Genomic DNA, 24,936 nt, shown 5'->3' with positions numbered 1-24,936 from the left:
TTAATTGATGTTGATTAATCGACGTGTTTTCATCTGAAAAGATAGTGGAATCTGCAAAAACAATTTCTTGCCTACGAACTAGCTTAATTTGATTCAGAGTAATTTCGGTCAGACGAAAATAAGTACTGATAAATGTACTAATATCTACGTAATAAGCAAGGGTTCGCAGCTGGAACTAACATCTTCCTGAGTTTCGATGAAAACAGGGATTTATCGTTGTTATACACATCGACAGAATTATACTCATTTCGAAAGTACTCATTAAAAGAGCGAATATAGATGTCGTAAGAAATGTGAATAATCTTAGTTCACTTATGCCTAAAAAAGTTTTATTATTCTAACAGTCCAAGTGTATCGCAGATTCTTTTTGTCAAAAGTGTTAAATGAAAGACTACTTGTTCTATTCAGAGCTGACATTTTCTTCTCTTCCAAAAGAAGAACTCAAAAATTTTTAGTAATTTATGCTACGTTCTGTTTGGCTGCGAAATTGTTTTTGGTATATGAAACTGTTTTTGGTACATAATTGTTTTTGTTTGGAATGCTCAGGGTGTTCGGTGAATCATAATTGCATGGAGTACCCTTGATTACCTCTTTCAAGATAATGCTGCAGTCAGTCTGATCGCTATAGTAACAAGAAAGTATCTTCAAGTAGGGACGAACCACCTTATTTGGATTTTTGCGAGTTTTGCTGCGAGAAAAAGTTTATTCTTTAGTAAACTGCCCGCGTAAACATTGTAACCATTAAATAAATTATTCTTATTCAGTAAAACAAGCCGCGTAATAACTCTGAATTTTTACGTGATTTTGACATTTTTATTTAAATTTTCTTTAAATTCGTTAACAATAAGTTTAAAGAAAGTTAAAAAGAAAATTAAGCTACGGAAAAAAAAAAAAAAAAAAAGAAACATTAAAATCGTTGCGTAGGTGGAAAAAAAAAAGACTTTTGAAAAGTATGAAAATGGAAGATACGTATCCGGAACTTGGCTATTGTGCACCGTATGCCAAAAACGACGGTATCTGTGATTGTGAAAACGAAACCATTATTAAATCGGCTAACGTTGCGAAGGGCTAACGTCCATTACCAAAAACAGATCAGAGACATTCAAGCATGCTAAGAAATTGCTTTTTATCTGTTTATCAGATGTACAGTGTGCTATCTATAGCGTATCAGAGACGATAATTTGCGAAAAGGAAAAACTGATACGCCCCTATCTTTTGAAAAATAAGACAGGAACGAGTGAAAAAGTTTAATTGTTTAAAACCTGTCCTGGCTACTTTGATAATTTAAAGACCAGGACTGGCATTCATACTGTTGTCAAACATGGAGATAGAGAAATTGCTGATAAAGATGGGCCTAATTATTTTATTAAAGAGTTTGGGGAATTTCAAAAGGTTGAAGATCTCAATTCCCAACGAATTTTTAATTGTGATGAAATTGACAGTTTTGGGAGAAGACACCTAACAGACTTATACTATTACAAAAGAAGAGAATCAGGCCACAAACAAATGAAGGTCTGTCTTGTTCTGTGGCAATGCAAGTGGGGATTGAAAAAGGAAGCCTTTACTACTTTATCATTTTGAAAAAAAATGAAGACATTTAAAAACATAAAGTCCACAAGACTGAGATTTCTTGTGATGTGGAAGTCAAACAGCAAGACTTGGGTAAAAAGAGAATAGCATTTCAGCGAGTAATTTAACATTGTGTTTGAGCCAAGAATAAATAAGCTTTCAGAGAAGAAGAAAATCTTCCTTTAAAGACCCTCTTCATGATGAACAATGCTCCAGCTCACTTCCCAAACTTGCAGAACTATGTTTTGCCAGAATTAACCAAAATTTCTCCGCACTCCAACATGACTTCTCTCATTCAGTTCATAGACCAAAAGGTTCTCGGTAATTTTAAGCTCTACACTAAAACACTATTTCTGAAATACTTTAAAGTGACCTTTGGCAACGAATTAACCCTAAAAGAGTTTTGGAAAGAAGACCAATTTACTGTTTTTCATTACATAACTGCCCAACAGCGGCCGAGCGGTAAAGTCGCTAAACACTGGTAGTTCGGTCCGAGGTTTGAATCCCGCGAACGGGCTGGCTGCATGGGCGTTTTCGTGGTTTTCACCATGTGTAACGTGTATACGAGCCAGTTTCCCTTAGAAAGTCCTCCACGAAGGCATCCCTCCTATTAGGCAGATAGCCCTCGAGGCTTTGCCATAATCACACACACACACACATTACATAACTCTTAGTGAATAAAGCATGGAGAAAGCTTCCTCCAAAACGATGAACACTGCTTGGAGGTATTTATGGCCAGAAGCAGTGACTTTAAGGTTTTACCTATATTAGAGGGTATTACTTCTCTGAGCAAGTCTATGGGTTTGGATGTGAATGATAACAATATGAAAGAATTAGTACAGGGTACAAAGAAGTACTGCCTACTGCGAATCTACAGTAATTTGAGAAAGAGAAGAATAATATTAAGATGGCTACACTCTCCTCAGATTTAGAAGAGGTGGAATTTGACGAAACCCCTCTTACATTAATCAAGAAAATCAAATGAATGAATGTCATAAATTTTGCAGAGAGGTACTATCCCAACAAAGTTCAAACATATCGTAATAGCATTGTCTGAAATTATCAAACACTGTCACATTTCTACAGCATCCTGTGGAAAAGGCAAAAGCAAAGTTCTTCGCACAGACTTTTAATAACATGAGTCAAACATGAGTCAAACATCAGCAAGGTGCAGAAACGAACATGACGAAAGATAAAGAGATAAATAATTTTGGTAAATTTACATTTATGTACGGTATATGTTTCAATCACCGAGTTTTTATTTTAGCATTAAACAATGTTATAATAATAGCAGTAGAATTTTTTTTCAAAGAACGGAATGAATATATTTCTTTTTATTTCTTGCAGAAAACGCCGTTCGGTATACGCCCAGTTTGGTATAAAGGACCTGATGACGTGTACTGAGACACCTCTGTACGGTCAGATTTCTGTGAAACCAGAAATGGTTCAATGGAATGGAGCAGTAAGAATCTCTGTGTCCTTTTATTGTGCCTTATATTGAGGAAATATTAACTTTTGCCGAAGTCCAGCATTATTTCGCTGTCATTGAAAACAAATGCGTCCACAATGAGTTTATACTAATGAGTTTGTGGACTGCGTGGATCAACCAATGGAACATTTTATCTCATTGAAAGTGCTCAAAATGCAATGAAAAGACAAACTAATTGCCAACAGAAATCTCCACGAAGACCAACTATGTTGGTTAGGTTAATTTACATGACTATGACAAATTACAGAGGGATTTCTATAGAAAACGGACTGGTATTCATATTATTCATTAGGAAAACCACGAAAATCGACATTCATCTAGCACATTTGCCTGAGTTTGAAACCAGCTCAAACCTAGTATGCTGATATTCGCTCTTCTGGATGAAAGAAAAATTAAAAAATGTGCGTAAACTGAAATAAATATAAAATGTTTTAATTCCCTTTTTTTCCCTTCTTGTTTTACATAATACAATGGCATGCTTTTATTTTCCTGACCAAAATTCATTTGTAATGATTCTTTACCTTTACATGCTTATTACACCTAATTTTGTTCAGGCGTGTATATCTTATATTTTATCTCAAAAATTAGAAAAATTCAGATGCCTTTTTTTAATAATCATGAATGCTTAATGAATTATTCCAAACATCGATCATTTATTTAATTGTTTTTCATTTCAGAATTTTTTTTTCTAATTTCTGCATAACATACCAAAAATACTAAAAATTCCCAGCATTAAACATTATCTCTGTTAGAAAATATAAAAGAAATTTAACTTCTTCGAATAAAATTAAATTGTTTTCCAAATTATAGTTATTGGTTAATTATAGTTATTAGTTTTGAATTAATTGTGAGTAAATTTATTTAATTCTTTGGATCATAAGAAGATTTTTGTCACAGTTGTTTGCTGTTAGAACTTTTCTTTTTAATGATTTCTTATCTGAAAATATAGTTTTATTGTCATAAAAACAGTTACAGGTTTTACGACTTACTTCAAATTTTTTAACCTCAATGTAATTATTTATGAATTTTGTTAGGTAAAACAAAGGAAAATTATCAAATTACTCTCCTATTAACTGCTGATTATTCTTTCTATTAAAACTAAGTATTTTAGAGATTAAATTATGCAGTTACCCAAACCGTATCTCTAAAGATAAATGTACTAATTAATAAATTTTAACTCAAGAAGTAATAAACATGTCATTACAATAAATACTTCATCAGAATTTTGAAAATCTTTAGCAATATAATTTAGTGCATTTACAAAAATATATCTCATACTTTCTCTAATTCTTATTTAAATATTTAGATGGATAAAGGTTGTCTTAAATTCCATTTTATTTTATGAAAAGGATTCACTTATAATAGACTTCTTATTTAGCAGTGAAGCAGCAAGCACGGAATCTCTAACAGTTTATAATCTTTCGGCATATTTATGGCTTTATTTTTGGTATATGGACAAAAGCTAACAAATTCGTAATTGTATAAGAAGGATTTATACGTACCTTCATTTGGTAAAATGTAGCTAGGTATATCAGATAGAAACAAAGAAATAGCCAAAGTAATATCAAGCAATTGATGACAAATCGAATTGCGTATAGTTTTATCTTTGTAGAAATAGACCATTTCTGGATTTCTTTCTTTCGTCGATCTTCAGCTAAGTTGCTCTGCCAGAAAATTAAAATTGTTTTACTTAATGTCAATCTATACGAGTTAAATAACGAAAACAGGAAAATAAAATCTTTCGAAATGTAGAATAAAAAATTATGGTAATAATTAAAGTCCAAACTGACGAACCTTCAAGGCTAAAACTAGGCTGCTATGTTGAAGCGAAGCAGTTTTCGTATGAAGTAAACAGTGATTCCAAGTGCAGAGTATTTCATTTGCATAGAATGGAAAGATATCATTTCTTGCCATAAATGCTTCTTTCATACCAAATGAAGAGCTGAAAAAGCACAAATTTTTAACAAAAATGTTTATATTAAATTATTTTATTAAATTTTTATATTTTTATATTGTAATCTATGCGTCAACCTAGTGTAAAATCAACACGTAGAATTATACCCCCATATTATAAGGTGTCCGCCGATAACATCGCGGCAAAAATATCGCGGACGAAAACGTCGCGGAGAAAACAACGCAAGGCAAAAACGTCGGGCTACAAAACATCGTGGGTGAAAACATCGCAAAGAGACAACATCGCAGTTCTAAAACATCGCGGTACAAAATATCGTCGTCGAAAATAAAGCGGTTCAAAAACTTCGCAGTTTAAAAACATCGTCGTCGAAAATATCGTGGTATAAAATAAAGTATCTACAAATCATCGCATGACGATAACATCGCAGACATACTTTTTTCAGGTTTTAATAATTGTAAATGGATATTCCCATAATGATTTGTGAGCGCAAGATGTAAAGAAGGATAATTTTTACTTTCACACTTTTTTATTAACTAATAAATTTTTGCTGAAAAAGTAAGAAGGAAACTTAAGCATAGAAAATTAAATGCAACTTATAGATTATACTTTTCATGAAAAATTACCAGTAAAAACTTTATAAACAATGATTTATTAATGGCCTTTGTTAGTTAACTATGTCGGTTTAAGTGCTATAAGTTGCATTAATTTTCTATGCTTAAGTTTCCTTATTTTCTCAGCAAAAATTTATTGATTAATAAAAAATATGAAAGTAAAAATTATCCTTTATTCAATCTTGCGCTCACAAATCATTACGGGAATATCCATTTACAATTATTAAAACCTGAAAAAAGTATGTCTGCGATGTTATCGTCATGCGATGATTTTTAGATACTTTACTTTTTACCACGATATTTTCGAGGACGATGTTTTTAAACTGCGAAGTTTTTGAACCGCTTTATTTTCGACGACGATGTTTTGTACCGCGATGTTTTAGAACTGCGATGTTTTCTCCGACGATGTTTTGTAGCACGACGTTTTCGCCTTGCGTTGTTTTCTCCGCGACGTTTTCGTCTGTGATGTTTTCGTCTGCGATGTTTTCGCCGCGATGTTTTCGGCTGTAACTTATTATAATATAGCAAAAAACTGAATCACTTAGAGTTTCATTTATGAAAATTTTTGGCAACAGAGGGGAAGAAAAGAACATGGTTAAGTTTCAAAATGCAAGCGAAGGGACATCAATTCATAACATATTCGAAATTTAAATTTCAAATACTCCAATGCAGTTTTCCCATACATCTTCAAGACCATCTGGAATCTCTGTAACTGCAATTTGCAACTTTAAAATAGGCACTTGAAGGTCATAGCGACCGTCCCCTCATTTACGATCTTAACGTCACTTTAGTGCGCAGCATATTCTGTATCATTTCATTTAGTAGTACGTGCATGATACATTACTTTGTATAGAAAACTTTAGTATTTATTGTTTAACATTGATAACATGATATTTGCATAATTTTTCAATTAGAGTAATTATAATTATGTATGTTACATGGGCATGCACTTTTATATGGCGCTTGTTCACAATATCACGTTACGTTTTCCAATTTTACGTACATGCGGTAATTCTTACATATTACTCAAGGTTCTGGAAGTATAAATGTAGATCAGGAACGGCACGTAAGGATTAAAATGTCCTTAAATGTTAACCGTTGTTGAATTCTAGTATAACTTTTGCCACTTCTTATTCAATCAAGTATAAACAACTGATATCGAGATCTGAATTTGATTTGAAAATCTACAACAATAGTCTAGAAATATAAGTTGTTTAGAAAATAACACAGTGACAGTACAGGGTCATAGATACAATTTATTGGTCTTAAATTTTCTGTTACTATCTCCTTTCCAACCTTGGTTTTCAAACTGCATCCTTTATTTCGAAATCAGACACACTGAATTTATGCAAATAAAAAAAAATGCGTAACTGGCTAAAAATAGCTGTAGATATTTTTTGCTAAGAAAAAATTTCGTTAGAAAAATATTCTCTACCTTACAGCCTTACTTCATGCTAAATTTAGAATTTAAAATTAGAATAGAAACTTACAGAACGAATAGAATGAACAGAAATTTATAAAAACTTACAGAACTTTTTTTCCTGTATGAAATTTAAATTATTCTTCATAAATAATACTTTGCAGATGTTAAACTTAGACAAAATCGCATTCATGTAAAACAACTTAAAGTTATTACAGGAGAATACCGTATATTATTATGCGATATCACATTATATTTGGCTTGCCAAAGGCAGTATACCGCCTTACGATTAATGTTTAAGAAAGAAACTGCCTTATGATAAATTTTTAAGAAAACTGCTTAAGTGAATGCTAATTTGAGGACAACTATGAAACTAACTCTATTTTGTCTAAAGAGGAGAAGTACGTCTCTGAATTATGTACGGGTATTATACATTCTAAAACGAATCTTCAAAAAGAAAAAGTAATGTACCCCTTATTTCCTTATCCTTTAGAATCTGAAGTATTTACTATTTTTCAACAAAATTACTTTTAGCTTCTATGCATTTCTTCAGAAAATGGATACAAAATTTACAACTTTGAAAATTAAAATCTGCGTGGCCAATAAAATATCGAGAACCAATCTGGTACAAGCTCCATCCTAATTTAATAATTTAATATCACTTAATTTCTGATTTTTCTTTAAGATCAAGACAATTAAGAGGGTTAATAACTACAAGGACACATACTGCACATACACTTAATAAAACTGTCTTAATAGTTAGTTAGATATTCCGCAAAGTGCAGGAATATCTAACTAACTATTAAGACAGTTTTATTAAGTGCCTGAGCAGCTGACTTTTGTCTGAAAAAAATTCATACAGAGTGGAAGAGATTATGCTGAAAAGATTTGAGTAAAATTTTATTATTATTGTCGGATTTAAAAAAAAAATAGATATCCTGACGATTTAGTGTATGATTCTTATATTATATCCTGATACAAAATCTAAAATCAAGCAAAAAAATAAAAGCAATGACTTTATGGTCTTTAATATACTTTCAAATCCCCAGGTACTGAATTTACGCTAATGAAACTTAAAACATAATGAAATAAACTTACTACTGGATCATTAGGAAGAAGGAAATCAGAATGGATACGACAAATACGCAGACAAATGCCAGAGGCACGTGGTAAGTGGTGTAGTAGATACGAAGATTCCGTGATACATAAGATCCAAGAAATAACAGAGTGGGCTCCAGAAATCCCTGTGAACGAAGAAATAAGAGAAGATATCGATTATATCTCTTCTATGCATGTAAATTGTTTCATATGAGTGAATAACTTCGGACAGAAGAGGCTATGCAAGATTTCTTAATTAAATATAACACAAGTTTTTTCTTAGAATTTATCCTACTTTGTATGATACATATTCCCCAGAAATTGAAATTCATAATTAATAAATTTCAAATAATCATATAAATGCAATAAACAATTTCAAAATGTTAAACCCAAAACATCGCAAACAAGCAAAATCCCAAAAAATTCATGAAATTTAATGAAAAATAAACAAAAACAGAAGAGGAATGCAATCAACCCCAATGTCACTTCATCAAGGGGGAGGAACTTTGAAATTAATTGACTAATTAAAGATTAGAAGAAGGATCTCTTCTACAAAAATTATTGCTTTTCTGTATCCAGAATCAGTCGATGAACTATTTCAATGTATTTTAATTATAATAGTTCACCCGAAAATTCTGGCCCTTTCCCAAGCAAGGGGAAAACAAAGTAAATTCTAATTTGAATAATCTTAAAAAAAGAGAGAGAGAGAGAGAGAGAGAATTCTTTTTAAAAATATTGAAAACGAAAATGAAAAAACAATATACTTCAGGGAAAAATTAAGAACGCATGTGCTGTTAATGGTTTTTTTAACTACATCTTAATTCGATAGATTATCTGTTTAAAAGTAAACATTTTGATTTAAAATGCTTCACTGAAGTATATTGTTTTTTCCCTTTCGTTTTCAATTTTTTTCACTTTCGCTTTCAATTCTTTTAAAACGAAAAAGAATTCTCTTTTTTTAAGATTATTCTAATTTTTCTAGTTAGAATTTACTTTGTTTTCCCCTTGCTTTTGGGAAGGGCTAGAATTTTCGGGTGAACTATTATAATTGTAATTAAAATACTTTGAAATGGTTCATAGGCTGATTCTGGATACAGAAAAGCAAGGATTTTTGTAGAAGACAGATTTCAATTAATTTCAGAAGTCCTCCCCCGATGAAGCGACATTGGGAGTTGATTGAATTCCTCTTCTGTTTTTGTTAATTTTTCAGTAAATTTCATGAATTTTTTTTGGGGTGGGAATTTGCTTGTTTGGGATGTTTTTGTTTTAACATTTTGAAATTCTTTGTTGCATTTATATGATTATTTGAAAGTTATTAATTATGAATTTCAGTTTCTGGTCTTGGTGATATATTAGTTCTAAATTTCTTACTTTATGTCTTTAATGATAATTTTTCTGCAGCTTAATGCGCGAAAATACTAGGCATGTTTGTTTTCTAATTATATATATATATGTATATATATATATATATATGAATAATTCTAATTTCTCCTGAAGAGTCAGTATTATTTTGCTATGTTTTCAATCGTTCATTTTTAGGCAATTGTTTATAAAATTGCTAGAATTTTTACTTGCAATTTTTTAATCTCAATTTATATGCTTTTCCACTGCTATTCTAGTGCTTGTAAGGCAATTTTTTCCATTTTCCATTTTTTTCTTTTAAAATATTTGAAATTCTTTTCAAAAATAACATTTTAACTTTTGGTTTTTAAAATCAATTTTTGTTTTACCTTTGGTTTTAATTTTTCTTTCTTTCTATTCCTATTACGACTTTGTAGACTGTAATTTATGTACATCCAAATTGTAATTCTTAGTTTTCTTTATCAGCATTCTTAATTTTTAGTTTATTGAAATTTTGATAAGAGTATTCTCCTTTCATTCATTTGATTATGTTTAATTAAATCAATGCAGCCTAGGAACGAGATTCCTAAACAGTCTTTCTTTCCTTTTGCATATGTATGAATCAGTGGCGTGCGGTCCATATGTGCAGGGTGTCTCGAGAACCAATCTTGTACCAGCTCCATCCTTGTACACCCTGGCAAAATTATGAGAGAGAATAATTTTCTCGACCTATCTTTATATGGTATATAATAAATATTATTTATAATATATTCAAATATTATGTTGATTTGCTTGCTTGTATTCCCGCAGTGCGTGCGGTACTAAGCTGCACCACGTAGCGCGTTCAAAAGCAAACGAACATAGGAAGTTTTGATGTGTACGCACTGCGCACTAATAGAAAATCACGCTTTATATGTATGTGCTACTGGAGAAGCACAGCATACTATAGCACTGAGGAAAGTGCAGCTATTTTTCCTGCACTTGGCATTCAGAATCATCTGAAGGCACGGTTTATTAAGCATTGTATTAGAGCGGGGACTTACGCGCTGAAGCGCTTTTGGTTTTTTTATCTGATTAACTGGCCATACGATTTTGCAGACGGTTAATGTTTGAATTTATATATTGTAAGATTTTGTTTTATGGAAATATAAAAGAAGTATTTCATCAATATAAAGGGAAATGTTTTAGTGTGGTAAAGTGATTTCGGTGATGTATTATATTTATAGAAATAATTCGCTGAAAAACAATTTTGTTTTGTTAGACAAAAAAGAAACGAATTTTAACAGAACAGTCCAAATTTTACCATTCATTGTGTCTTACAGACAGTATATAAGTTACATCTGTCTAACACCATATTCCTGGTTTTGTTTTTAAAAATTGTCAAGATGTTTTTCGCAGAATATATGATTTCCAAATGTTAAAAACAATTAATAAATATAATTTAATCCACTGACCGAACAAGAAACAATTCGTTCTATTGTGCCAGCGTGCAGTGAAATCCTCTGCACGTGTAATAGACGTTCGGTTTGTCGGCACCAATAAGCAACCTGATGTCATCAGGCTGAAGATGAGGCACCGAAGCGACGGGCACCGTGTGGTGCTACGTTTGCTGAAAATATAAGTTTTTCGTGGAAGCCCGAAGCGTTGCTTTCTCGCCTCCGATATGACACCACAAGACATGATTTTTGCTTCAGTGCTAGTAAAATTCTCGTACGTTTAGCTGTTTTTATAGTAATACCTCGACTACTCGTAGGTGAATATTTTATTTATTGTATTCTTTAAATTTATAATCATAATAAATAACCCATTTCAGAATGGAGAACTCAGATGTCTCAATAATTAAAGATTTATTGGAAAATCCATTTTCGAGACGAGATGTTACTACAAAAAAAAAAAAAAAAAAAAAAAAACGAAATAGTTAAATTAAGTGGACCGATGCCGGATTCTATCGCAAAACATTAAGATTAAAATACAACAGTGTGTACGACATTTTCAAAAATCTACGTATGAAAAATTTAAATGGTTAACCGGTTGTAGTGAATCGAATAAGTTGTACTGTTGGCCATGTTTACTTTTTGTTCTAATTGAAAAGGACAAGAATTAAGACACAATAACACGCCGAATAAATACTAATTCAGAAGTCAAACAACAAAAATCAGCGTTATACCTACAAAATTTTCACAATTTTGTAGGTATAACGCTGATTTTTGTTGTTTGACTTCTGAATTAAGGACAAGAATATTTGGACAAAACAAGGCTACAGTGATTTAAATCATCTCCACGAAGCTTCAAAGAAACATGAAAAAACACAATCTCGCATAAATGCCGTAATACTATTAAAAACATTTAGTAGCGCCAGGATAGATTTAATGTTAGATCAACAAAAGGCTTCATCGATTGTTCAACACAGTGTAAAGTAACAAGAAATAGAAATATTCTCAAGAGATTAACACATGTAGTTTGTTACTTAGCAAAACAAGAAGATGCATTTCGTGGACACAATGAGAATATAATTTCCCTTAATCGAGGAAATTATATGGAATTAATAACTTTAATTAGTAAATATGATGACTTTTTAGCAACCCATCTAAGAACTGCAACTGTATTTTCTGGAACCTCTTAATAGAATATAAAATGATATTATTGCATCGATAAAAAATATTGTAATTTCAGAAATTAGAAATGAGGTAAAAGAGACGCCATTCGTTGCTATTATGCTGGAGGAAACATCTGACATATCTCACAAATCGCAATTATCGGTTGTGCTACGATATGTTAATAATTGTAGTGCACCAGCGGAAAAATTTTTGTTTTTCAAAGATGTTAGTGGTGATCGTTCAGCGGAAGCTTTGTGTAATGTTGTGCAAGAAACGATTTTGAGTTGGGGGTGTGAGAATAAACTGATTGCTCAAACGTACGATGGGGCGGCAGTCATGGCAGGAGCGTTGAATGAGACGCAGAAAAAAGTAATAGACATTTTCCCAGAAGCTATGTTTGTGCATTGTTGCGCACATCTACTTAATTTAGTTCTGTCGCAATCTGTATTGTTTATAAAAGATTGTGAATTATTTTTTGCAACAATTTCTGGCATAGCCTCATTTTTCTCGGTGTCTACAAAAAGAAATCATGTTTTAAATAAAATTATTAAAAGAAAATTTCCAAAATTAGCTACAACACGTTGAAACTATTCATCTCGTTTGGTAAATACCATAAAAAGCGAAAGGCAAGGCCTATCTGATTTATTTGAAAATATTATTGAGAATCCAGAAGGCTGGGATAACGATACAATTAATATTGCAAAGACTTATCACATGTTTTTTGAAGAATTTAACGGTAATTTTCTCCTAAATATTTTTGCCAAAGTGTTTAGTTATACTGATGTTCTATTTGATATTCTACAAAAAACTAACTTAGATATAGCATATTTTAGTCAAAACGTAGAGGTGTTGGTGTATTTAATTATGGCAAAGCACACTAGGGCTATCTGCCTAAGGGGAGGAATGCCTTCGTGGAGGACTTTCTAAGGGAAACTGGCTCGTATACACGTTACACATGGGGAAAACCACGAAAACACCCATGCAGCCAGCCCGTTCGCCGGATTCGAACCTCGGACCGAACTACCAGTGTTCAGCGACTTTACCGCTCGGCCGCTGGTAGGCAAAACGTAGAGGAAGTAAAAGATGCAATTCATTCAAAATATGCGAACTTTTGTTGCATTTGATGAAGTTTATGAAGAGACTATTTCTGTAGTGGGTCCGCCAAATTTAAAAAAACGTCGTGTAAATTTACAAAACTCAAGTGTAGACCAAGACCAACATTTTAAAAATTTATGAAATAATGGACACTATTTATGTCAGTTAGATGTCCGTTTTAAAAAATTAAATTCGCTCCAATTTTTTGAACTATTGAATTTTAGTTTTTTTAAGAAATATCAAAGTAAATTTCCGGATGAATGCCTTAATTCGTTAAAGAACGCTTATGCAAATCATTTTGATTTTCTAAAGCTAACCAATAAATTATGCGTTCTTTATCGTAGTGAGTTATACCACGAAATGAATTTATCGAAACGTATTCAGCATGTAATGCTGAATGATTTGACAGATGCCCTAAGCGAAGTAAATAAATTGGCACATTTAATTTGTACAATTCCATTTTCAACTGCTTCGGTGGAGAGATCATTTTCAGCATTGAAAAGAGTAAAAAATTATGCACGCAATACAATGTGCCAGGATAGATTAAACAATGTATCTCTAATAACAATAGAAAAAGAAATGTTACACTTATTACAGTCAAGGCCAGAGTTTTATAATCATGTAATTAATGATTTTGTAAGTAATGCGATAGACGTATGGATTTTGTGTACAAATTAATAATAAAAAGTTAAAGGAGTGATTAATGTACATATTTATAATTTTATTATTATTGTTGTTGTTCTCTGCACACCCTGCATGAAAACCTACCGCACGCCACTGGTATGAATGTATATCTATAACGTATGAATATATATATATATATATATATATATAAAGAAAAGAATACAATGAACTTCTGATCTGCTAAAGACAAAAATGCAGACTAAAAATGGACTTAAATTATTTAAATTTTACCATTACAGTTGTTGACAAAAAATTATGCATGAAATAAATAAATAAAGACACTTAACTGTTATAATTACATTAACATATTTTTGTTCCCTATCAGCCTTTGTAGAAAAAAACAAAATATTTACTGAAATGGTAATTTTATTTATTTCCTTTCTTTTAAAAACCAACATGTGATTACTTTTAAATGTTTTCTGCTGAAAGTTATTATTGACTTGATTTATTTAAAAGCATGCACTGCAAGATACAGTGTCTCACAAAAGTGATGGGACACTTGTACTTTACGAAAGGAAACTGTAGTAAAATAAATTAAAAAAACATGTAAAAATTTTTTGTGGGTGTGTTTCATACTTAAATTTAGTAACAATTATTACATAACATACATTTTTTCAAAATATTAAAATATTAATTTAATAAAAATACAATTGTTTAGAACGGAGCAAAAAATGGCTCACATAAGTGATGGGACACTTACTTTTCCATCAAATATTTATCCAAAAATTTTACTTTTTAAAAGGTTTTAATATTTTGTTGGATTTCCTTTTACTTTTAAAACATGATTTAATCTTCTTGGTATGGATTCGACTAATTTTTTTATGATTTCTGGAGCGATTTTACCCCATTCTTCTTGAAGCACCGATTTTAATTGTTGCTTTGAAGAAATGGTGTGTTTGCGAATTCTTGATTCCAATTCTTGCCAAATATTCTCTATGGGATTTAAGTCTAGAGATTGTGGTGGTGTTTTTATTATTTCAGGATAGTTATACAGCAGCCAGAGTCTAACGTTCAAAGCAGTGTGCTTGGGGGCATTGTCTCGGCAGAATTTAAAATCGTTATGAAGGTTCAATTTTCGTGCTGAAGATTTCAAATTTTGATTTAAAATGTCAATATACTTGTATTGATCCATTATACTGTCAATAAAAACGAGATTACCAACTCCAGCGGACGACATACACCCCCATACCATAACTCCTTCTCCACTATGTTTTACTGCTGGCACCAAGCTCTGTTTGAGAAATTCTTCTCTGGGTTTTCTCCACACCAAGATTCTACCGTCAGAACTAAATATATTAAATTTACTCTCATCAGCAAATATAACTTCATTCCAGTAATCAGAATTCTTATTTATGTTGGATTTTGCGAAAGCCAGTATGAGTTTTCTATTCTTTTCACTTACGAAGAATTTTTTCCTGGCTGCTCTACCGTGATATCCAGCAGATCGAATTACTCTTCTAATAGTCTCAGAATTAACAATTACTGCATATAATGCTTGTAAATCAGCAACAACTTTAGGAGCACTCATTCTTGGACTTTTTTTAATATTTCGAACGATAATTCGCTTTATTCTATTGGATAGCTTTGATGGTCGGCCAGGTCTTCTTTTATCCTGAATCATATGATTCTTTTTATATCGTTTAATGATATTGAAAACTGTTGAATGACTCAAGTTAACTGTTTCAGCAGTTTCTCTAATAGATTTTCCACGTTCAATATGCAAATTAATAACTAATTTTCGAATTTCAGGCAAAGTTTCTTTTCGTTTAGCATTCATGGCTGCAGAGAGCTAAAAAACACAAAATTTCCAAAACAAACTGGAGAGAAATACTGCAGACGATTTTATAAATTATTGCCAATTACTTTTGAGTAAAAATAAAAACCCCAAAAAATATTTTTATTGTAGTACGTAGTAGTATCTAATGGTGTCCCATCACTTATGTGAGCCATTTTTTGCTCCGTTCTGAACAATTGTATTTTTATTAAATTAATATTTTAATATTTTGAGAAAATGTGTCTTATGTAATAATTGTTACTAAATTTAAGTATGAAACACACCCACAAAAAATTTTTACATGTTTTTAAATTTATTTTATTACAGTTTCCTTTTGTAAAGCACAAGTGTCCCATCACTTTTGTGAGACACTGTATATTATGCTGTAACGGTTTGAATTTGCTATAGATTTTATAAAGAAATAGAAATGAAGGTCTTAAATAGAATTTTCTTTTTGTCATTTTCTTGTAGTAAGCTTTTCACGTTTCGAAGAGCATAATTCTCATTAAAACGTAAACATCTTAGCGCATTAAGGATTAAAGGATAAACTTTATTTGGCAGAAAGATCCGTGTTTAAACATAACAGATGAAACGGTGCTGGTAAGCTATTTTGATATGCCAGCAATTGATGTTCGCTCATAATTTTACATCTACATTTAGAAAAGTGTAATTTAGCAGTTCCTTAGTAATAAGGAAAACTTTAGTTAATTTTTAGTCAAGCACGGAATTTTTTGTCAACAATAAATACATAGCAAAATACAATTCAGAAAGACAACAAGCAGAAACTTACAGAAATTTCATAGATATTTTAATCAGATCTCGCGCGAAAGATCTTTTATTAGTACAGCACTGAAAGAATACTAATGTTTCAATATGAAAACGTGGAAAAGAAGAAAAATGTATACCGTTCCTTGCAGTAAGTTTTGAAGATGATCTAGAATGGTTTCGTGACTGACTGATTTTATATCTTTCAAGTACATTTGTTGACAATAAGCAATAATTTCCTCATCTGTTCTATTTCCTTCTCTTTCAACAACATCTAAAATCTAAAAGATTCTATTACTGTAAGCAAAATATGAAAAGCAGAATGAAAAACAGATGCCAAAACGTGCATATTATATTCTGTTAAATACGTGTTAATACGTATGACTGTAAAGATAACGCTTAGAGAAGAAGATTTCGAGGACAAAATTAATTAATTGTATAAAATTAATTAATTATAACAAATAATATTTTGCACAAATTCAATACTGATTTTTGATATTTGTAAGTCGGTTTCTAAAATCAGATTAATTTGTGATATGGGAAATTTCACGAGATGTACAGGTAAAGGTGCAATTGTGGTTTCAATACATGTGATGCTTCAAATATTACTCGTAACTTTAAAATATTTTTTATTTGTTTGTTATTCAGTCCACATTTCATGGAGGATTGGTTGCTAGAGTTCCAATGCGTTCGACTTCTATTTTCACCCGAATTTTGAGGTATAGCAGTCTGGAGCTTGGTCCGGAGGTCTCCCATGCATCTCCCCTTCCATCAAACCAAGCGAGAGGACTTTCGGCTCACCATAAATTTAAAGTGCTCCTATCCCGCAAAGACACTATACATTTACAAATATCCGTGCCTTCTTTGGGATTCGAACCCGGGCCCTTCGCTACGGCAGTCTCAGTCACTAACCACTATCCCGTCTTGGCAGTTAAAATGCTCTTGATACACTTGATTATGTTTTTACTCAATATTTTAAAGATAGTACAATTAACTTTGTATTATATGAATTTAAGTTACATTCTAAACACTAACTAACATACACTAAACCTGTAAAAATAACCGAACAGTACTCGTTATTGCTTTTGTATTGTATTAGCAAAAAGGAACATAAATTAATAACAGCGTTTTGTACTATCAAATAATCTTTAGAAGATTTTACTAGTATAATTTAACCCTTTCAGGGGCGGTGGTTTCGCCTTGGATTTTAATATAACGCGTCGTGCTTATTACCACGTGTTGTATATTATATCACATCTCATAGGAGATAAAACATAAGATAGCATTCCATCAATATATTATGTTAGCGGTAGATGAAAAAGATCAGAAATCTGGCCAGCCTAGACTGCATGTCTATTGTAAGTTGTAATGCGCATGTTAACATTTTATAAGAAATATTCCAAAGTAGTTTCTTCAAAAGGATAAAATACATGATTTCCCTAAGTTGTTCTGCTCTCCTCTAAAGTAAACTCACTAACAAATATACTAGTTATCTTGATGTACACGAAAGAAACATTTCGGGGTATCTTCGCTTCCAAGCTGGCTGACTATGCAAAAACCAGTTCTTTGGCGAAGATAACGCTGGACAGAGCAGCAAACGAAAAATTTTCCCCGGCCTCGTAAAATGTTCTGGGGACGTATCCACAACACATCATCAAGCGTAGCTGTTTTGACTAGAAATCACCGATCAAAATAGTGCTAGGAGAAACCGGTTTCTGAAAAAGGTTTCTTATATCGTCGCAGGTCGTTATATGCAACAAAAGCATTAGGGTTCTTTGTGAAAATTATCTCAGAATCATTTTAAACATTTAAAAGATTTGTATCCAACAGTGTCCGAACGATAACATCGTTTAGCATTGGTAGTTCTACCTGGGTTGAAGTGTTATAGCAGTCCTATATACAAAATTTTAACGTTCTGAGGCTATCAAATTCGTAAAACAACCTTGTATTTAGCGTAAGTATAATGAAACGCTCAATCGATTTCGAGGGCAGCTAAAGGTCCCTCCCCATCAGGAGAAAGAAATACCTAGAAACAAGAAAATGAAGGAGAAGGAGTCTCAGAAACACGTGGTCCTTATCAGCACTGCACATGGTTATAACTGGATATTTAATCAGAGTTGCACTGGCCGCCTACTTTTACTGAGCCAGGCTATCTGATAAAGCATAAAGGACAAGAAAAGTTAGCGAACTTAAAATAGGGAGCGAGGGGCAAATGCACCTTCACGCTCAAAATCTGAACTTCAAATAATGGAAAGCTATTCTATTCTATTACTTTCACAAAAATGGCCTTGGCTACAAAGAGCCTTAATCCATTCTATTTTAATCATGCCATACAGCCAGTTAGATGGTATAAATTAGTGGTGTAAACCACCCGCACTGAGGCGAAAAAAAGCCAGTTAGATGGTATAAATTAGTGGTGTAAAACACCCGCACTGAGGCGAAAAAATCAAAGACTTAAGTCCTGCAATTATTAGTGAAATCAAGATAAGCAATTGGCAGCGGTAAGCATGATCTCAAATCTCTAGTAGTCAGGTGGCAAACGGTCAGGTCAGATGAAAAGAGCCGTCCTACTGCATCGGCGTCCGTTCCCTGAATGAGGGAGGAGCACCTAAATCAGTTAGAAGCAAGTGAGGTCACGTGAAGTCTCTTAGCAAATCATAAGAGTTCGTTTCCGCAAAAGTTCCAATTCGACCAGAGCGGTCACATGATATATACAGTAAAAAATTCTTTAATAACTTTTAAAATTATCTTAAGTAATTGAATTCTAGGATAAATATAGATAATATATACACTATTTACAATATATGATCACCATCTTCGATTATAATGGATGGAACGGGGTCTTTTAACCGTGTATTCTATTGTAGGGTCGTAGTTTATAATATTTTGGATTGCCTGATATTCGCTGTTTCTTATTTTTTCAAAGAAGTTGTGAGATAAAATAAGGATATAATCCATGAGTGCAGGGATTTTCAGATCTTTCTGGATGTCTCAGTTCCTCACAAACCAGGGCGCATTTGTGATGGATCGTAATATTTTATTTTGTAGTATCCCAATCTTCTTTCTTTCATTTTTGTTCCCAATAGCCCATGCAGGGGCGGCATACGTAAGAATAGGTCTGATGAGGGAAGTATAAAGTACCTTTTTGGTGTGTAAATTAAGTTTGGAATTTCGCCCAATAAGTGGGTAAATAGCCATATATGCAGCATTCCCCTTATTTGCGATGCACTGAAGATGGTTTTTGAAGGTAAGATGTTTGTCGATATAAACACCCAAGTATTTATATGCATCAACATGAAGGATAGGGATGTTATTGATTTTGATTTCAGTATTAACACTTTGCAATTTCTTATACCTTCTATAGAGAACTGTGTTGCATTTATGAGCATTGAGTGTGATTTTCCATATAGAGCACCAGTGTGCAATATTATTGACATACATCTGTAGATTATTGATGGCAAGTTGAGGTTTTATGGATTCCGAAAGGACTACTGCATCGTCGGCATATTTAAACACTTTGGCATTAAGAGGTTGTGGTAAATCATTTATATAAATATTGAAAAGTTTTGGGCTCAAAACACTTCCTTGAGAGACGCCACAAAACATCCTTTTCTTTTTAGATAAGGTATTACCAATGCGAGCTTGGAAGGTTCTGTTTTGGATGAAAGAAAAAATAATTTTGACCAGATTTTTAGGAATTTCAAGATTGATGAGCTTATGAATTAGCCCGGCATGCCACACTCGATCAAAAGCTTTCTGAAAATCGAGGTAGCATGCAGCGACTGCGCTCTTTTTTTGGAAAGCAGGGGCAATAATTTCGACTAAATTTAAAACTTGATGGGTAGTAGAATGACCTTTCCTGAAACCGAATTGCATACTATCAATAATATCATTATTTTCGAGAAAGTCATTTAATCTATTGTTTAGTATTTTTTCATAAATCTTTCCCATAGCAGGCAGAAGAATGAAAAGCAACCACTGAACGGATAAAAATACCCTCTGGTAGTACCAAACGCGAGGAGGTCACGCCATCTATCGGCAAAAAAATTCCTAGGTTCTGATTAAAATTCCAGTTATAACCACGTGCAGTGCTGATAAGAACCACGTGTTTCTGAGACTCTTTCTCCTTTATTTTCTTCTTTCTAGGTATTTCTTTCTCCTGATGAGGAGGGACCTTTAGCTGCCCTCGAAATCGATTGAGCGTTTCATTATACTTACGCTAAATACAAGGTTGTTTTTACGAATTTGATTGTCACATTAGCGTGTTTCTCTTCTAGTCTAGTTCTGAGGCTACTCGTTTTTGAGTTATGTGAGATACGTACGTACGTACGTTCGTACAGATGCCACAAAAAATTCTCTTCGAAATTAATTTTAAAGCAGTTTTATAATTTTTTGGGAGGAAAAGAGTCTTTTATTCAGTCCTTACGTACAGATATCACGCAAAAACATCATTAAATTGCATTCGATAGCGGTCAAAATGGATATTTTCGTTGAAATATGTTGCCTGAAGCTTTTCGTGATTACAATACTTCCTTTTTACTTCGTACAAGGAAGTAAAAATGGCATCGGTAGTTTAGTTTTCTGTCCTTTAACTGGAAACCTCCTATGTAACTTTTTGTCTGTTTTATGGTGTAAACACATACTTTTATCTCGTCAATTTCACTTCTGCAACTGGAAGAAGATCTAATTACCTTCAAAACTACAGTCCTGCAAATTTATGTACATTACACTAATTTTTGTTGCTCATTATTAGCTACTTTAACATTTGTCCTCCGGCGTATTTTTTTGTTAGATTATGTTAATAATGAATTTGGCATAACCCTAACTGGAACACATGAAAAAGTATTTGTTAAAAAATGTAGCAATTTGTGATCCGATGAACTTCTACAGCAATATTTTCAAAAAATCCTCAGGAAAAATATTTGTTTTTTGACTTACCTCTTGTCCCGTTTTAGCCCTGTTTATTATATCTTGTATCAGGAATTGTGAGGTAGAATTCTCATCTTTAAGATTTCCCGCGATTGCAAGTTGTGGTAAGATAATAAAAACAAAATTCAGCAAAAATATTATAGTATTCATAAGAAGAAGGAATCGCAATAAGAGAAAGTACGAAACAACACCAGCTCCGAAACGTCCTTAAAATAAAGTAAGCATTTAAAACTTCTAGTAACAAGTGGAAAAATGAATTTGTTTCAGGTGAACAAATTGAAACTTACAGACACTGAGATAAATAAATACAATTTAAAAAGTAAATATACATTCGGCCATATATATTCGTGTGTAAGATATTACCTACGAAGCACTATGAATATTTTCACGTGGAACATTATTATCCTTCATACATTCAAGCTTATGTTATTACTTTTCATTATTTAACAAAATGTTATATTTTATTTGAGATTATGTAACCTGGTGAAAGATGCAGTTTTGAATTTGGAACTATTTCCATAGGATTTGTTATTGTTAGTCCAAAGGGGCTTTGTCCCTGAGGGATTACTGTTTTCGTTTTGCGATTTTGCGTCGAATCACTCTGAATGTCCATTTCACTTTTCAAACTGTTGCCACCAAATATTATCGCCCTGTATTACATTTGAAGAAATTAAATAATGAAGAATCTGCATAAATGTGTGCCTATTTCTCGGATTGGTGATAAAACAACGGTACCTAGAGCCACCCAATTTTGAATGACGTTTATCTACTGCGAATATGGACATCTGGAAGCCCAAATTTGGAATTTGTTTTATTATAGATTTCATATTTTGTTAGACTTTAACGAATTTTTTATTAACAAATTCAAGGATTTCAAAGCGAGCAATGGCAACGTTGTACAGAAAAAACATTTTTATCTCCAGCGCGTGAGATTGTATAACAAAAATTCTAAAGATATGCTTAATTTAAAATTATTTTGCGATGTTCTTGTTGAACTGAATTTATGGTTTAAGTGCGAAGAACACAAGGTAACACACAAAATGTTAAAAAGACACCTCTTTGGACGTAAATTAAAATGTGAAACCTTTCAGATTTTTTTTTCCAGTATTGTTTATTTGCATTTTGATATTTATTTCAATATTAGATAAATGCTGTTAGTATTGTAAATAGTAAATAGGACATATGGTAAGAAAACGGGGAATATATTAAGTAAGTTTTGACAGCTTTCGTTTTAAAAGTATCTAAGACTAATTTACGCTTTTATGTCTTATTTGTACATAGCTAAAATAAGCTATTATTAATCTGTTAGCTATAAAAGAATCAAAAAATACGAAAACACTAGTTACGTGTTCGTAGAATTTCAAAAATTTTTTGCAGTAACGAAAGTTAACATTTTAGTTATTTGTAGATGCTGCAGAGTAGATCTTTAAAAAGAAAGAGGGACAGGAAGGAGGAAAAAGAGATTTTGTTTAACAAAATATCTCTGCAATTCTTATTGTTGACTTTTCTCATTCAAATGTTGAATTTAGCTTAATTAGCGGTGAATATGAGGTATCAAAGGCTGTTGCAAATTTTAAAAAATCTTTCTATATCCCCGAAATTTATATAACTATAATTTCAAAGTCGTTTTGGACGATATTTTCAAGACATATGAACTACGTACTACAAACCAATATTTTGTCATTCATTAACATACTATATAACGATGCAGACTTTTACTTTAAAGGAACAAATTATCAGTTTACTTATAATACATATGTATAACATTATCTAAACTCTTATTTAGTGCGTATTTCATATTTTGCATATCAGAATGCAAATCGAGATATCATTTTTATCTTGCCGAAATTTGTTCCTCTCTTAATATATGATTTCAGAATCTTCCTGTGCATAACATTAAGAAACAGGTTTAGAGTATAATTTTAAAGTATTCTACAACTAACTACAAAAAGCATATCAAATAAGGTAATGAAATTTAGAAAAAATATATGATTTTATTTACCTTCAATCAGTTTCAAAGTTTTATTCCATAATTCATATTTTGGTAAAGCATTCCGTGCCTTTTCTTTAACAATGTCAAATTTGCCATTCCCCTTAATGAAAAAAAAAATAATATTTATTTGTAAAAGAAGAAAACATGACACTCACTACTAGTTCACAAGAAAAATGAATAGGAAAAATATATATTTCTAAGTGACAATTGCTTTGACTATTACTGCAGTATTACAGCAAAATTAATAGCGGCAATGCAGTTAAAAAATAACCTGATTTATACTTTTAATAAAATAATACTTTTTATACTTTTAATAAGCTTTCCTTATCGATACAACTGAAGAGCTTTCTTTCCATTCCGACTGAATAGTATTATTTTTGTATTTTTTTAGTATATTAATAGTATTATTTTTAGTATATTTTTTGTAATTTATATTAACTTGAATTTTCAGCCTATTAGTATGCTGGAGACGAATTTCAGTTCATGAGATACTGAAAAAATACTTTGTTGAATTTACATTTCCTGAATACTTATCGAAATTGTTTTGATATAATTTTCATTAGAGAAGATTCATTCCAAGAGGTTATTTTGAAATTATCTTTATTTATTAAAATCGGAATACTTTTCATTAATTGGTTTATTTTTATAAGGACTGGATTAAATAATGTGTAATATGCAGTTTTAAATTATAGATTTCATATTAAATTTAACAAGAAACCTAATATTAGTACTATAAAAAAGCTTTATTGTCTGAAATTTATTTCAATACGCAGACTATCTTAGTGAAAAGACAAAATCCTTTACTAATAACTTTGGATGGAATGTTCTTTTTTTTTTTTTTTTTTTTTTTTTTTTAAGAAATAACGACAAGCTAAATCTGAGGCTGCAGAAGTTAATTTGATTTAAATATATCGAAAATGATATATTTAAAATGTGCAATAAATTTATTGCAAAGGTAAACTTTTGCTACAGAAAGTGACAGCTGTAAAACGCCTTTGAGAAAAACATCTTATTAAAAACAAAAGTTTTGAGTGATATCAGATGTTTAAGAAATGCAGAGAAGGCATTGAATATGAATTATGCTGTAGTAGCACCGATGAACAATGCGCTAATCAAGTCAGATATCTGACGCTTCTCGATCGTCGTTTAATAATGAGGTATGTTAACAAACAAACTTCAGTACCATAACTTCTCGAGTTGTTTTTCAAATGCTGAATTTTTTCCCAAAACAGTAATGTGTGTCAGTGGCCGAAGTCTTACTCTCTCCTTCTAAAAGGAATCAGGGCTTCTAAAAAGCAAGTCCTTCTGAAAGGAATGAGAGAGTTAGGAGAATAACAGAATCACTGAAAACGCGTTGTTTTCCATCCCTAAAAAACGCTTTCTAAATCAAAAGCATATTTCATAACTTTATGAAATTTGCTTTCAGCAATCAGGTGAATGGCGCACGAACGAAGCAATATAAAAAATACCATGTTAGAATCGTATAAAATTGCTGTGCGTGAATTGTCTTACAGTAGAATATCAAAAACACGAAAAGGAAGGAAAATGTTAAAATCAACTCCAAGTACTATTAAAAGAAAGTTTTAAGTCCAATATTTACAGAAAAAAAATTATATTTCTTTACCCCCAATGGCTTTTAAAGGGCGAAACTTCATC

General features: G+C 31.8%; 1 protein-coding gene across 1 annotated transcript in view; it reads right to left on the bottom strand.

The window, feature by feature from the left end:
* The window catches only part of LOC118192429 (transmembrane channel-like protein 7), a 65,852-nt gene that overhangs the window by 25,407 nt on the left and 15,509 nt on the right, over positions 1 to 24,936 (bottom strand). The window contains exons 4-8 of the mRNA XM_085812418.1: positions 19,500 to 20,217; positions 16,499 to 16,639; positions 8,103 to 8,248; positions 4,853 to 5,000; positions 4,561 to 4,722 (exon numbers count right to left, since the gene is read on the bottom strand). Of these exons, the coding sequence (XP_085668544.1) occupies positions 4,561 to 4,722; positions 4,853 to 5,000; positions 8,103 to 8,248; positions 16,499 to 16,639; positions 19,500 to 20,217 (1,315 nt within the window). The remainder of the gene's footprint in view (positions 1 to 4,560; positions 4,723 to 4,852; positions 5,001 to 8,102; positions 8,249 to 16,498; positions 16,640 to 19,499; positions 20,218 to 24,936) is intronic.

Source organism: Stegodyphus dumicola, chromosome 3 (genome assembly GCF_044657685.1).
Source record: "Stegodyphus dumicola isolate Sdum_Otavi_A_Nest chromosome 3, ASM4465768v1".
NCBI classification, from domain to species: domain Eukaryota; kingdom Metazoa; phylum Arthropoda; class Arachnida; order Araneae; family Eresidae; genus Stegodyphus; species Stegodyphus dumicola.
Note: the sequence above shows the minus strand (reverse complement) of the source record. Positions and strands in the feature narration are given on the sequence as shown.